Source organism: Rattus norvegicus, chromosome 6 (assembly GCF_036323735.1).
Source record: "Rattus norvegicus strain BN/NHsdMcwi chromosome 6, GRCr8, whole genome shotgun sequence".
Lineage (NCBI taxonomy): Eukaryota > Metazoa > Chordata > Mammalia > Rodentia > Muridae > Rattus > Rattus norvegicus.
The window spans coordinates 75,105,168-75,120,435 of record NC_086024.1 but is presented as its reverse complement, the minus strand read 5'-3'; the positions used below and the strand labels follow the sequence as shown (position 1 = coordinate 75,120,435).

General features: G+C 40.0%; 1 protein-coding gene across 16 annotated transcripts in view; it reads left to right on the top strand.

The window, feature by feature from the left end:
- The window catches only part of Heatr5a (HEAT repeat containing 5A), a 97,982-nt gene that overhangs the window by 34,772 nt on the left and 47,942 nt on the right, over positions 1 to 15,268 (top strand). For all 16 annotated transcript variants that reach the window (XM_063262110.1, XM_063262109.1, XM_063262108.1 and 13 more), the window contains exons 14-19: positions 1,015 to 1,124; positions 6,630 to 6,793; positions 6,873 to 7,048; positions 10,533 to 10,638; positions 11,581 to 11,768; positions 13,390 to 13,546. In XM_063262110.1, coding sequence (XP_063118180.1) covers positions 1,015 to 1,124; positions 6,630 to 6,793; positions 6,873 to 7,048; positions 10,533 to 10,638; positions 11,581 to 11,768; positions 13,390 to 13,546 — 901 coding nt within the window. The remainder of the gene's footprint in view (positions 1 to 1,014; positions 1,125 to 6,629; positions 6,794 to 6,872; positions 7,049 to 10,532; positions 10,639 to 11,580; positions 11,769 to 13,389; positions 13,547 to 15,268) is intronic.

Below are 15,268 nucleotides of genomic sequence, written 5' to 3'. Positions count from 1 at the left end.
TTTCCCTGTATTTTTGTAGATGGGCTAATTAGAAACTAACCTTTGCCTCTCATAGAAGTAAAAAACAATAAAAATTATTTCCTGGATTCTCATTTTAATTTACTCACCTCAATTTACAGAAACAAGCGATACTCCTCTGGACTAAACTTTATGTATTTAAGCCAAGTAAATGATGTAGAGTTCTAAAAATATAATTAATAATTTTAACAAGGGGGCTGGAGAGATGGCTCAGTGGTTAAGAGCGCCGACTGCTCTTCCAGAGGTCATGAGTTCAATTCCCAGCAACCACATGGTGGTTCACAACCATCTGTAATGGGATCCGATGCCCTCCTCTGGTGTATCTGAAGACAGCTACAGTGTACTTGTATATGATAAATAAATAAATCTTTTAAAAATAAATAAATAAATAATTTTAACAAGTACAAATACGAAGGGAGTACTTTTCATATGTTAGCTATAATTTTCTGATCTAGCTTTAAAGAAACACAGAAGTATCATGAATTAGCTTAGCTTCCATAACTAAAATATTCTATGTGGGATTTTGAAATTGGTTTATCACGATTATCAAGCTGAAGTTTGTAAAAATAGAACCAGTATTAATTTTACTTTATTTATTTATCGAATTAATTTTTTATCTAATAGATTTTTGGTTTTGGCAAAAGTAACTTTTGAAATTTTATACTGAGTATAAAGTAAGGTTTCAGTTATAATATTACTTAGTGACAGTTAAGTGAAAATTGACTTTACAGTTTCACTTTATGAAGAATGTTAGAAAAATATTATTGTTGTTTTGTTTGATTGATTGGTTTGTTGGATTGCAGTGCCAGGAATGAAACCCAGGCCTCGTGTAGTAGGCAAGTGCTCTACCCCAGCCTCATGCCCAGAATCGCCTTAGACTTATGATCCCACCTTACTTTAAAAACCCAAATTATCACTAATGTTGATTAGCTTATGTTATATGTCAACCTTTATAGAACATACACACTTAAGATACACTGTTTCTTTTGTTTCAAGGCTCTCTTCAATACTAAAAACATATGGAAGTTCTTTGAAAACACCGTCAGTAGTTTATAGACAGAGACTTTATGAACTACTGATTTTATTACCTCCTGAGACCTATAAAGGTATGTGCCTTAGAACAAAATGTCTTGTTGTTTGTGACCAGTTTGGTATTGAAAATCAATAGTTGTTTGCTAAGTCAGTGAATAGCAGTGATCACTTAGTGCCTTTTTTCTTAGGTGTTAGAATCCTGTCTCAATGCTGGGGCTCACTGTTTATACTAAACACAACGCACTTTTATAAACCTAATTGTTTGACAAGTATGGCAACAAACACCTGTAGTTCTAGTCCTTTGGAGACTGAGGCAGGAGGATTGTTAGTTTGAGACCAACCTGGACTACATAATGAGTTCCAAGCTAGTGTGAATTGCATCATACAACCCTGCCGCTAAAGGAAGATGACAGGGAGTCTAGTTCTTGTATCTTTTCATATCCTGCTTACATCCCTCTTGGGGAAAGCACAAACAAGTCACAGAACTTCCAGGGGTTTCTGTTACAGATTTTATAGTGCAAATCTATTATAAATATGACTTCCTAGCCTCTTTGGAGAATGCTATTTCTCACACACATTCCTTCCCTTCTATATTATATTCCTAACGCTACCAATGCCAAGGTGGCTACTGCTGAGCCACCAGAGTAGAACTGATTTTACAAAGTTTATGAGGCTAAGTTTTGCTCTCATTAGGTACAAAAAAAGACTTTGGATTAGTGGAATTCTGCAGTGAATAAGGTTACTCCTTGTAGGGATGAGGTGTGGGTGGCACATGCCTTTAATCCTCCCGCAGGGCAGAGGCAGATGTACCTTCAAGGCCAGGCTGCTTTACAAAGCTAGTTCCAGGACAGCCAGGGCTACACAGAGAAACCCTGTTTGGAGTGGGCAAGTGGTAAAGATAAGATTACATTTTTTTTTTGACAATTTTGTTTAGCCCAAGCTGTCTTTGGACTTGCTGTGTACCTGAGGATGACCTTGAACTCTTGTCCCCGTCACACACACCCCACCCCCGACTCCACTTGTTTCCTGTGTGCTAGGATCACAGGTTTTAGCCATTGTGACTGATGTAAAATGTGGTTTTTAAGATAATATGTTGCTGCTCTAAATAATTAAAGCCGTTTACTCTAGGAGTTAAAATTTGGCATTTGTATTCTCTGGGACTTCTGTTTTTTAATAAATTAAACTGTGTTATGATGCATGGTATGTCCTGTACTCCCTATGAGACTACATATTTTGCTCATCTCCTTCTGCACATTAAAGTAATATAACATGTCACATTAATTCCAAATATTAATATCCAGCATGTCCCGTCTTTTGTAATTGTGTGAATGACCGTGTTCCCACTGACTCTTGTTGGTTCATGTATGTGCTGACCAGAGAGTTCACTGTCACCATGTGGTATATATGTCCTTGGAAAGAACTGCAAAGTATTTTGGCACCATTAGTCAGGAGCCTTCAGTTGACTGACTGCTACATGTTAAGTACTGCTCAAAAAGATAGTGTATAGCAACTACGTCCTTTATCCTGGCATAATGTGATGGTTAGTTACATTCTCTTACTCGGTAAAGGCTCGGAGAGTTTGTAAGTGAACTCAAACTCACATCTAGTAAATAGTGGGATAAATATTGGTGCATGAACTTGTCATCTGAGTTTAGTGGCTGACATTGTAATCCTTGAATCTGTGAGTCTGAGGCAGGATTAGGAAGAGTGTGAGTTCAAGGTCACACTGTGCTACATGATATGACTGTCCTGAAAGAAAACACAAGGTTTGTTTCATGTCGTCCTATCTCTCTGGAGACCTAGAGTCAGCCTCTGCTTAGCTCCAGGTCTGTCTCCCCTGTGCCCTCTGAAAGGGGCCTTGGTGTAGGAGACTAGGGCACTCCCAGGACATCTCAGTGCTGCACAACCTAGAAGCCTAGGCTGCAGCAAAAGCAGCTCGGGTTTGTACTTTACAGTTCATACATTGGAATAAAAATTACAGGGTTTGAGTTTTTAAACATTTAGGGACGCAAGAATATAAACATAGTATATTTTCTGATAAATGATGACATAAGCCTACCTTTAAAGAATTGTAAGGAGAAAGAAAAAAATCTTGATTTTTTTTTTTAACTTGTGTTTTCTTAGAATGGAATTTTGGTGATGCAGTTGGGAATAATACACATTTCTATATTTGAAGCAACCTCTAACCTCTAATGTGTTTCTCAGGAAACAAAGTCAGGCCAGAGAGATACCTGACATCAGTGGGTACAGCCACTTGCTTCCAGCCTGGAGCCCTGAGTTTGACCCCAGCTCCACATGCTGGGAAGAGAAAACTGACTCCCAGCATTGTCCTCTGGCCTTCGCACCTGTGCTGTGGCACATGCACACGCTTACACAAACACACACACCAAATAAAATAAAGTGTAATAAAAAATATCCTTTTTAAAATCTGGGTTCCCTATCAGAAAGGGGAACAGAGTGCCAAGAGCTGCAGGTGACTAGAAGGAAACTGTTTTCTAGACACAGGAGGGCAGCGGCACGTGAGTCCACTCTGCTTGTGACAGTGGGCACAGGATCTGCACAGACTCAAGCCAGACAAAACCATAACTAAGAAGAGTAGGGAGGCCCTGAGGCCGCCAGCTGAGGAGCTGTTGGGAACTGACGGCTACCCGGAGAGGAAGAGTTAGTTCTCTTTAAGGCTGTGGCCCCTGGTAGGTTCAGCTCACCCCACTTGATAGCCACACTCATAGGAGTAGGTAGGTAGCACTAAGGATACTCAATGGATTTTTATTTTTAAATAAGGACACAAAGTTGGGTGTGTAGAGTGGAGGGTAGATTCAAGAGAAGATGGAGGAGACAGGTGGACGTATCCTAAGACATTTAAGGAATTCTCCAAGAGTTAATTTCTAAAAACTTATTTCTGCTTTTTGTTTTTGCTGTTATTGTTGTTGTTTCAAGACAGAATTCTTATGTGTAACAACCTTGGCTGTCTGCTGGTGGTGGTGGTGGTGGTGCTGGTGGTGGTGGTGGTGGTTTTTTTTTTAAGAAACAAATCCAGGGTCCTAGTATTTCTCTAAAAAAGTAAATCTTAATTTCTCCTCTGTCTTTTTAGAGTCTATCTACTTTTCTAATGTGAATTTTAAAACATTTTTATAATCATTTTTCTATTTTATAAAAATAATTATAGACATTTTTAAGAACTGAAATAAAACATTCTTAAGAACTGAAATAAAATTCTTCATGATTGTTCAGCAAATAATAAGTTTTCCTCAAAGAGTACTTCCGGGCAAACGTGGTGACTCACACATGTAGCCCAGCTTTCCTGAGCTGGGGCAGAAGCTCAACATCAAGGCTAATGCAGGCTAGCAAGACTCGAACTCAGAAAAAAAGGGGAGAGAGAAAGTGACTGGCTTAGTTCTCTGATGGCTGTGGAAGCTTTGAGTTAATTTTTATTTGCCATCTCAGGTTTGATATAGGTAAGTACTTTCTCCAGAATCAGTTAGGCAAGAAATCACTTTAACTGAGAAATATTTCCACTATTTTCACACTTAGCTGTAGCAACAAAAATACTTCTTGCATTGTACTGACAATAAAACATTTACTCAGTGTCATATGATGGTTGTTAAACTCACAAACATTTCTTTAATCAACTCTGATCTGTTGTGTTACGCCCTCATTGACTCTTCTCTAGTCTCTCTGATTCTGTGTGCAAGCTTAATAGTGCTTTTGTTTGCCTCTTTTAGAAAACTACTTTCTACCCTCCTATTATAGTGAAAGTTATAATATCTGCCTGTCCAGGCAGCACAAACCTATGAGACTGGGTCAGCAGGGTCTGAGTTGGCACAGCCTGCTGTAGACTGTAGTCATGGAAGCCTGAGTGATTAGTGAGACCTACCTCAAAATATAAAGAGGTCGGGGACCGTAATTCAGGTGATAGACGTCTAACCTAGTGCGTGCAGCCCTGTCTCAGCACTGCAGACAGGTGAAAATCTCCCCAGCACCTTAATGTGTGCAGCTCAGCACAGAGGTCTGACAGCATTGAGATCTCTGGCAGTGATGAACTGTTCCCTTTGCTTGTTGACCTTACAATATCTCTTAAAGGGAGCTCTTTCCTAAGTTGTTAATATGTTTTACAACACTTACTATCATTAATACGTTTTTGTTACTAGCGTTATGCTTAGTAGTGCAATAAAATTTTTAAAGTTTTAAACATAATCTCATTATCAGAATTTCATGTTTTAAAAATTACGAAATGCCAAAAATCTGTACAGTGCCCAAATTTCCAGCTGTGTCATAAAATGCTAGCATATGACACAGAACTGCCCATCACCTCTACCTGGGGCTACCTTTAGCTCCACCACCAATTAAAACAGAAAGGATAACACATTTTCAAACTCAGTGGTACCAGAGAACTGTCACCATCAAAAGCTAGACTATCTGTAGTTTTACATATTTATACATATTCATGGATGTTACGTTTATAGTTTATAGAACAGGTAATGTTGTTCTTCAAATGAATTAAATGAAGGAGAACATAAAGAAGATAGATTCAAAGGGACAAGATATATCAACTGGCTACAACATGTAGACCGTATGTAGATCTGGATTCTATCATAGAAACATGTGTAAAATCACATCACACAACTAGAAATTTGGGTACAGAGTACATATTTGATGTTTAGTGATTTTTAAAATAAGAAATTATGATGGTGAGATTATGTTTAAAATGAAACATCTTTAGTGATCACACTTTTGTAGATAGAGTGACACTGTTTTAGATAACTTCAGAGGTGCAGGAAGGATGCTAGATAGGTGTGAGTTAGGATCGTCCAAGCCGGTGCGAGCAGCGCTGAGTGGCTGCTGTGCAGGGGCGTGGTTAGAACACTGGTGTCTCCTTTGAGGCGTCACCTGTTTCATAATGTGTAATATGTTTTACTTTCAGCTCTTTTTAACACCAATTTCTTCTGCCTTCTGCCTTCCTTTTTCCTTTGAGTTGTGATTATGGTATGATGTCCAGGAAGGCATCCAACCAGGTCCTGGGGAGTCTGCAGCCTTGCCAGGCTAGTGTTTCTTTCCGGGTGCTAATGAGTGAGGTAGAAACTTACAGATGCAGGACAAGTGCCGTGCTCCTGCTGAGCTGCATACCCTGCCTTGTTTAGTTGTTTTGTTTTAATACAAGGTCTCTATATAGTCTTGGCTGCCCCAGAGCTTCCTATGTAGACCAGGCCAGCCTTGAACTCAAAGAAAGCCTCCTGTCTTTGACTCCAAGTGCTTAGATTAAAGGCATGCACCACCATGCTCAGTTGGGTGTTCTTGTACTTCATGCCGCTTTATTTTAAACAGTGATAACATGCACTTACTGCTAAAAGGCATCTACTTCACTGCGCCATTTCACCGGCTGTTCTTAGCCTTGGGAGAAGTGGACCCACAAATGAGCTATTCATGTGTAATGCAGTTGCCAAAGATGGGGGATAAAGTCTTATCATACTTTAAACTTGGTCAGTGCAGGCTAGCCCTCAGCCTGAGCTTTCCTCTTATCTCTATCTCTAAGGATAAAAGGTAGTACTAAATTGCTAATTGTTGTTCTTCTCCGACTCAAGGGAACCTCTGTGCTATCCTCAAGGAGGTGGCTGCTGAACTGACTGCCCCTGATTCCCAAGTGGCAGCGTCTGCGTGCTTACTGCCGGCCCTTTGTCATCCAGATGACCTTTTGATATTAAGTCCTTTGCTGCAAGAGACTGACCATAGGTTTATTGAAGAACAGGTATGGTGGTTTTAAAACAATTCTTAAGACTTGTGTCTTGAATGATTATTTACCCCTTATATACTTTTCCCCCATGTAGCTCCTGTTTGGCAATGGCATTGCCTGTGGAAGTCTAGAATATGACCCTTATTCTATTTATGAGAAGGATGTAGAAGGAGACTCTGTGCCCAAGCCCCTGCCTCCAGCACTGTCTGTTATTAGCTCTGCATCCAAGCTCTTCGGGGTTGTCTGTGCTAATGTGGATGAAGCTCAGAGGTAAATCTCTTCAATAACTTGCTTATCCTGAAGTATGACTTCCACTTCAGTTAACACATTGCTGGTGGGTGAAAGGGATGCAATCATATCTGATGCCACATTAACCTAAGAGCTTCTTGTCGGACAGGTATAGATAAAGTTTGTTTCTATGTAGCTAATAGTGATAGGGACTTACTAGATGCAAACCAGGCCTTATAGCACTTGCCATTGTTCTAGCATACAGGAAGCAGAGGTTTTAAAAATGCCACAGGGTAATTAATGATTTCTCAATCAACCAGGTCACCAGTTTCTTACCTGATGACCTGGATATAAACCTACATTAGAGATCAAAGTCCATACTCAAGAGATACTGTTCTCAGAGAAACTAAATGGCTGAGCTGACCGTCCCCATTCATTCTCCCCTGATCTCCTCCCTCCCTCCCTCCATCCCTCCCTCCTCGCCTTTCATTCTAGACTACGGGACGTTTGGCTTCGAGCATGACTTTCATTCTGTCATTCAATCTAATCATGTCCACTAGTGGACAGCAACTAGGTAGAAAGTTTACCTTGGTCTCTTAGGGAAAACTTAAACAATGGTCTCCTCATGACTTACTTCTGAAGCAAGTGTGATACAGTGTGTTTATGAAGAGCCCACACTTCTGCCAGCCTTCTGATAAAAAGAACATTCTTTCCTTTCCAACAGAACAACTGTCTTTCTTGAGGACAAGTGCCTGATACATCATGTAGTTTCAAAGAGACGATTTCTTACTTTTACTATGTTTAATGAAGTTTAAATCGTGCTCATCATTTCCCTACCTAGGTTATAATACTTTATAATAATGGTAAATATTATAATAATAATGGTAAATATTATAATAATGGTACATGTTCAGGGTTTGGAGGACGGTTTTCTTCGCTGTGATTAAAATGTTCAGGCATAGCAAAACAGCCTGGAATTCTGTTTTGATTTTTTTCCTGTTGTAGTTTTAAGTGAGTAGAAATGATAGGCAGTAGTTTGAGGGATTGTGTGTTATCTGTGTGTTTTGTTTTTTAAAGGAAATGGCTTTGCAGGATCCCAGAAACAGAAAATAGGTTGTTGTAACTTAGTGGCTTCCTGTGGGTGTCCTTAGAGAATCACAGGAGAGAAGCTATGTGAATAAGTTTCTAGTCTCCTGTTTTCCCACCTTGGGCTCTTGTCAATGACAGGTCTGTGTGTACTCATGTGTGTACAGGTGCATGTGCATGCATGTAGATGTCAGACAATAGCCACTGCTTCATTTATCAGATCACAGTCTATTAATTTTTTAAATTAAGTCTCTCACTTAACAGCCCAGTGGAGCAGCAGCAGAGGTCAGCACTGTGACCACAAGGCACCATTGTTTTGCTTGAGTGCTGGGCATTGAGTTCTTGTCTTTACTGGCTGAGCCATCTCCACACTCTAGACACTTTTTCTTTATGTGTTCAGTTTCTGCATTTCTAGATAAGAACTGGCTTAATTAAAATGTTCATACTTAGCCAGTATGGTGGTGCCGGCCTGAAATTTCAGCACCGCTGAGGCAGAATAATTTTCAGTTACAATGGAACCTGGGCTTCACAGGGAGACCCTCAAAAACAAAGTATCAACAAATAAAAGGAAAACAGAAAAGTATCTATTTTCAATTGTTTCAAAGCAATTTATTATTACTGTGATTGGCATTATGTTTGAATAGTTAAGAAGAAACCTGCTAAGGGGTTATTCAAGTTTAAAATACAGTTTTTTCATGTATTTATATATTTAGAATTGAATTTATTGGTACTGAAAAAGATAGCCCAGAGCTAATCTTATTGATTATTAAATATACTTATTGATTATTTAGTGCTTATTGCCCTATTAGAGGACCAGAGTTTGAATCCCAGCACCCACATTAGCAGCTCACAGACACCCATAACTCCAGCTCCAGGGCTCTGAAGTCTGCTTCTGGCTTCCTTGCATGCGTGCAAACAGGCAAAACATATACAAGCACATAAATAAAATATATTTTCTGTGTGGAAATCTGAGGACAGTTTGCAGGAATCTGTTCTCTCCTCATACCATGCAAACTGAAGGATCGAGCTTGGTTCATCAGACTTGGTGGCAGGCACCTTTACCCACGGAACTGTCCTAACCCCCCCCCCCCAGCCATTTTATTAATTTTGAAACTCTATCATCAGCATCATCATTTCATTTAGTTAATTAGTTATGGGTGAGGTAGGGGGATCAGTTTCTCCCTTTCCCCTTCTACCATGTGGCTGTGGTTCCAGAGATAAAGTGAAGGCATCTTTTTTTCTTTTTTAAGATTATTTATTTATTTTATTTATATGAATACACTGTAGCTGTCTTCAAACACACCAGAAGAGGGCATCAGATTCCATTACAGATGGCTGTGAGCCACCATGTGGGTGCTGGGAATTGAACTCAGAACCTCTGGAAGAGCAGTCAGTGCTCTTAATGTCTGAGCCATCTCTCCAGCCCCAAAACTTCTGTTTTTAAGTGGCATAAAAAAGAATGTCTTGATCTCATTGGCCTCAAGCTCAGGATTCTCCTGTCTCATCCTCCTGACTGTTAGGCTGGCAGGCTTAGATCTCTGCCTGGTTTATGTAAATTTCTTGATGAGAGGCCAAATTCTGTAATATTAAAGGTCATGCATTACACACTTTTTTGTATAATTGTCAACATTGAAAAATGTATTTGGATATTCTCAAATAATAGTGTTTAGTTTTGTCAGCTTTCTGTCAATCTAATAAATACCTGTGGTAATCAGTTTGTAATAAAGAAAAATTATTTTTGCTTATAAGTTTAGAGATTTCAATCAGTGGTTGAACCAATGGATGTGTGTCATGTTGGGACTGCCTACCAGGGCAGAAGTACCTACCTTGTGGCCACAAAGCAAAGGACGTGGAGACCCAGGTCCTCAGTCCTCCTGGAAGACTCACCTAGTGACCCAAAACCTCCCAATAGGTCCCACTTTACCTGGATTCTCAGCAGCCACAGGTCCTTAGCACACAGTCTTGGGAACCCAGTCATAGCACCAGCTCCTGGAATGTGTTCCCATAATCGCAGCTACCACAGGCAATTGAAGGAGCAAAAGTTGGGTTTTTTAAATATTAAGGAGCATTTAAAGAGCATTTTCCCCATGTTTCAGGAAAAATAGGCTGGAAGTTAGGGGAAGTGGGGGGAAAAAAAATATATATATATATATATATTACAGGTACTGAATTAGCTGAATTTTTCCAAGAGGAAAAAAATCTCTAAGATAGACATTTGTAATTTTTTTTCACAAAATAATGCTTTCCATCCCTTCTGATTAATAAGAATACTTTCCTTTTGGTTATGATGTATCTTTTCTTAAACTGTTTCAAGATGTCAGGTAACAGTTTCTCCCTTTAGTAGTTACCACAGAATATAGTATGAGGAGTTAAACTGCTCCCTAGTTGATTTGGCCTTACATTCTTTGCTGTGTTTAACTCTCGTTGCTTCTGATTTCAGGGTTCTGATACTGGATCAGCTTTTGAACAGCATAAAGCACACCAAAGGAGCTCGTCAGCAAACAGTTCAGTTGCATGTTGTTTCTGCCATTTCTAACTTACTGAAGGTAATTGTCTTAGTTAGGGTTTTACTGCTGTGAGCAGACACCATGACCAAGACAACTCTTATAAGGACAGCATTTAATTGGGTCTGGCTTACAGGTTCAGAGGGTCAGTTCATTATCATCAAGGAAGCATCTGGGCAGGTCTGGTGCAGGAGGACCTGAGAGTTCCCACCTCTTGTTCCAAAGGCAGCTAGGATGAGGGTCTTAAAGCCCACACCCACAATGACACACCTACTTCAACAAGGCCACACCTCCTAATAGTACTACTTCCTGGGCCAAGCATATACAAACCATCACAGTAATTTTACTTAAGTTCATATAAATACTTGCTATTTTGGAATACTTCATAATAACTAAGGTTGTATGCTGATCCTTCTGAAGAAATTTAGTATTCATTTTTCTTAATCTCTGATGAGATTAAGACTCAGGATTGAGACTTTCCCTTGACTTTTTTTCTCCATATAAAACTTGTTAGGGAGCCTAGAGAGATAGCTCAGCAGTTAAGAGCACTGACTGCTCTTCCAGAGATCCTGAGTTCAAATCCCAGCAACCACATGGTGGCTCACAGCCATCTGTAATGGGATCTGATGCCCTCTTCTGGTGTGTCAGAAGACAGTGATAGTGTACTCACATACATTAAATAAAATAAATTAAAAAAAAAAAAAAACTTGTTAGCAACTGACCTTGGTTTAGTGTCATGTCTTACCTAAGTAACCCTGATATCCTAGACCTGGCATTGCTGGGCTGTGGTCTATGGATCAAATCTAACTGCTGCAATAGTGTTCATTAATCATTGATTTTTATGGACGTAGCAATCAGTGATTTCTTCTTGGCTTGTTGTTTTTGTAAAGTGATGAACATACTTGCTTGACAAGGATATGCATTCCAAACTAGATCAGAATACTTGCTGTAATCGTGTATTTTAATTGTTTTTCATTACTTTAGTATGTGGCTGGCTCTAAACAAAGTTTAGGCCCAGAAGTAAGAAGACTTGTCCTAACATTAGTGTTGGGAGCACTAGAAAGTCCCAACCCCCTTTTGAGATGTGCAGCTGCAGAAGCATGGGCTAGATTAGCCCAAGTTGTTGATGATGGAGCCTTTACTGCTGGACTGGCTCAAGTTAGCTTTGACAAGTAAGTGAATTTCTAAATGTGCATGGGTTGTTATCAAAATGGGATATAGTTTGCTGTTAAATGGAACTAGTAAGAATGTTGTTCTGTAATTAATTTAAAAAAGAAAATTTGACTGGATGTTTTCAGACAAAGGAAACCCTCTTAATCTGAAGAATGATCACCGTTTTATGGATATCGTACTTGCCCATCCATACATAGACTCTGGGACAGTGGGACAGTTCTGTCGTGTAGAGTACAGATAAGTAGCAGAAGCAGTCTATAGGGAAAGCCATAGACTGCAGAGCACAAGAGAAGGCCACTCTTGACCTCTGTGACTTTGGAAAGGCCACCCAATCCTTCCAGTCAGTTGTCTTGAACTCTTCTAAAGAGGTGGTCAGTGATAGAGTCTTACTTATTTAGGAATGTTTAAAAATAATACTAAAACAATTACAAATAAGAGTCCATGATTATGCCTGGTGTGGTGGTAGCGCATACTCACAATATTCAAGAAACAAGCAGAATTGCCACCCGTGTCCTTTCAGACCAGCATGGGCTACACAGCAAGGCCCTGACTCCATAAAAGTTGATGGTTATGAGTTTCATGTAAACAGACAACTAGTTAGCAGTTGTGATGGTAATGTGAGCACCTTGGCCCTGGCTCGGCTCCCCCTCTGCTGCATTGAGCAGTCATTCTGTGGAGTTTTACCTGCCTCTTGAAGTCATCTGAAAGAGCAGCAGTTGATTACATAGCCTCAGGGTTGTTGTGGGAAGGAAGAGCTGCAGGGCCTAAATACACTTAAATTCCCAGTAAATAATTTCCTGTTTTAGTATAACAGTTCTTAAACTGATGGAATGGAATTAAGATGTCCCCATATACATTTTTTAAAATGTGACCTAATAATAAAAATACTATTAATACCAACCATATAAAACATATGTATCTGTGTTAAAGTCATGTATTATGTATATGTGTATATATGCTTATATAATGAGTGAATGTATATATATATCATGTACAGTGTGCCTCTCTGAAGTGGTCATGATGTGAAAACAGTGGGGTGTGGTAGTGTACACCGTTAGTCCACATTCGAAAGGTAGGTGTAGGTGTATCTCCCCAAGTTCGAAGCCAGCCTGGTCTACACAGTGAGACCTTGTTTTCAAATTAAAGAAGAAAAAAAAAAGGAAAGATACCTTTCCACTTACTTCAGAATGTTTCATTCCTTTATAATAAATGTATATTCTAATTTTCTAAATACTCATGAAAAGTTTGTCTATGTAACAAATTATATTCATTGAGATTTTTTATTTTCATTTGTTTATGTGTATGTTTGTGCATGTGTGAGTGGTGCACATGTATGTTTGTAGGTACTCATGTATGTGAATACATATGCAAGGATGTGTATGTATGTTATTGGATGTTCATGTATGTGAGGTGGTGTGCATGTATGTATGTGGGTGTGCCTCTCACACAGCATGCATGTGGAGCTCAGAGGACAATGTATAGGAATAGATTCTCTCCTGCAGGTTGAGTCCTGGGTTAACCTTAGGTCGCCAACCCTCACAGGCTGAACCCATACATGCACAAATTTGTTTTGGTTTGTCTTTTCTGTGCTTGTTTTTATTTTTATTTCTCTATGTGCAGATTGAAGTCAGCAAGAGATGTGGTTACCAGAACAGGCCACTCACTGGCCCTGGGATCCCTACATCGGTACTTGGGAGGCATAGGGCCTCAGCACCTGAGTTCTTGCATTGGAGTCCTTTATACCCTGTCTCAGGACAGCACTTCTCCTGATGTGCAGGTGGGTACTTCACATGACACCCTCCTCAGCAATGCATGACTTGTCCATGATTCAGATTCTGCTTTTACTAACAACTAATAGTCTGTTAAATGTCAAAGCTGTTAGCTTTGATGGACTTTAGAATTCAAACCTTTCTTCAACTCATACTTACGAGTACCCAAAGTCAAAGACAAGCAGTATCCCTTCTGAAAAACGGATAACTCTTTCTTTAGACTAAGTGTCTGAGTTTGTTAGGCACTGTGCAGCATTCTTCCTATACTGGCATGTTGGTCCTCATGGCAACTTAAGATTAAAAAGCAAGCAAATGTACAGATTAGACACGGAAACCTGTTAACATACGTGTGTGTGTGTGTGTGTGTGTGTGTGTGTGTGTGTGTGTGTGTGTGTCACCCATTTGTTTCTATCAGTTTACCATTGCTCTGCATATTAGTCAAATCTGGGTTGGTTTCTAGTCTCTAATGGCAGGGCGCTTTGTTTTGTTTTCTTTAGACAGGGTTTCTCTATGTAGCCCTGCTGTCCTGGAACTTGCTCTGTAGACCAGGCAGGCCTCGAACTCAGAAACCAGTCTTCATCGACCTCCCAAGGGCTGGGATTAAAGGCATGATTGGCTATGGCTGTTGCTTTTGGGGGCCATGCTTCATCCATATGTCCTGGGGGCTTTTGTTTCATTTTGTTTACAGTAGTCTTATGACATAGCTCTGGCTGGCCTCGAATATGTCGTCAGTTACACTGCCTCAGCCTTTCAAGTATTCCGTTTTGCTTATTTTCCTTTCCTCTTGTCACTTGTGTATGTCCCCAAATGTTTATAGTAGTCTCCTAAATGACCTTAACTATTTTTTAATTACTTTCTTCCGTATCTTTCCTAGATGTGAGACTGGATTTGTCTAGAATATTTGACTTTACAGCCTCCCTGCTAAAAAGCTTGGCAGGCTGCTCATGCTTGGCTTGGTTTGGTTTATTGGTTTGAATTTGTTTGATTTTTTTTTCAGGACTAGGGATTGAACCCAGGACCCATTTATGGCAACAGCCAAGTCCTTACCAATGACCCATATCCCAGACTCTTGTGACTCCTACACAGGGACTCACTAAGTTCTCCAGCCTGGCTTTGAACTTGCTGTTGTCCTGGTTGCTCTTACATTGCCTGAGCCCCTGAGTAACTGGGACTACAGGCTCATGCCACCACCACCCTGGCATGTTGCTTCACTTTACTTTGTCTTATTTTGAAGTCACGTCTCACCATGGCCCCGGCTGGCATTGTGATCCTCCTGCACCACCGTGCCCCTCTTAACCAGATTCCAGCAACACAAGACCCAGCTCTGTTACTGTCCCCAGACAGACCTCTCCTCCAGATGCCTGTCTGCTGTGCTTCCACTATTCTCCCTCTTAAAGTTTTCCCTTTTGTTCCTCCTCCTCTTACCTAGGAATCTTAATGTTTTAGTGTTTATTGCTGTGTATTAATTACATATCACGGTTGTGTATAATGTTTGTTGAGCTTTTCACCCCACTTTACCACCCCATGCCCCCCACTAGTTTCCTGCCTCTTCCCAAGTGTCCTGCTCACATCCATGGCCTCCTCCATTTTCTCCGTCTGAGTCTTCTTCCTCTTCCTCTCCTCTCCCCCTCTCTTCCTTCTTCCTTTTTATATTTTATGTAAGTGGAACTAGACAGAGTATGCTCTATGATGTCCAGCTTTCTTCATTTTTATTATTTATATGAATAGTA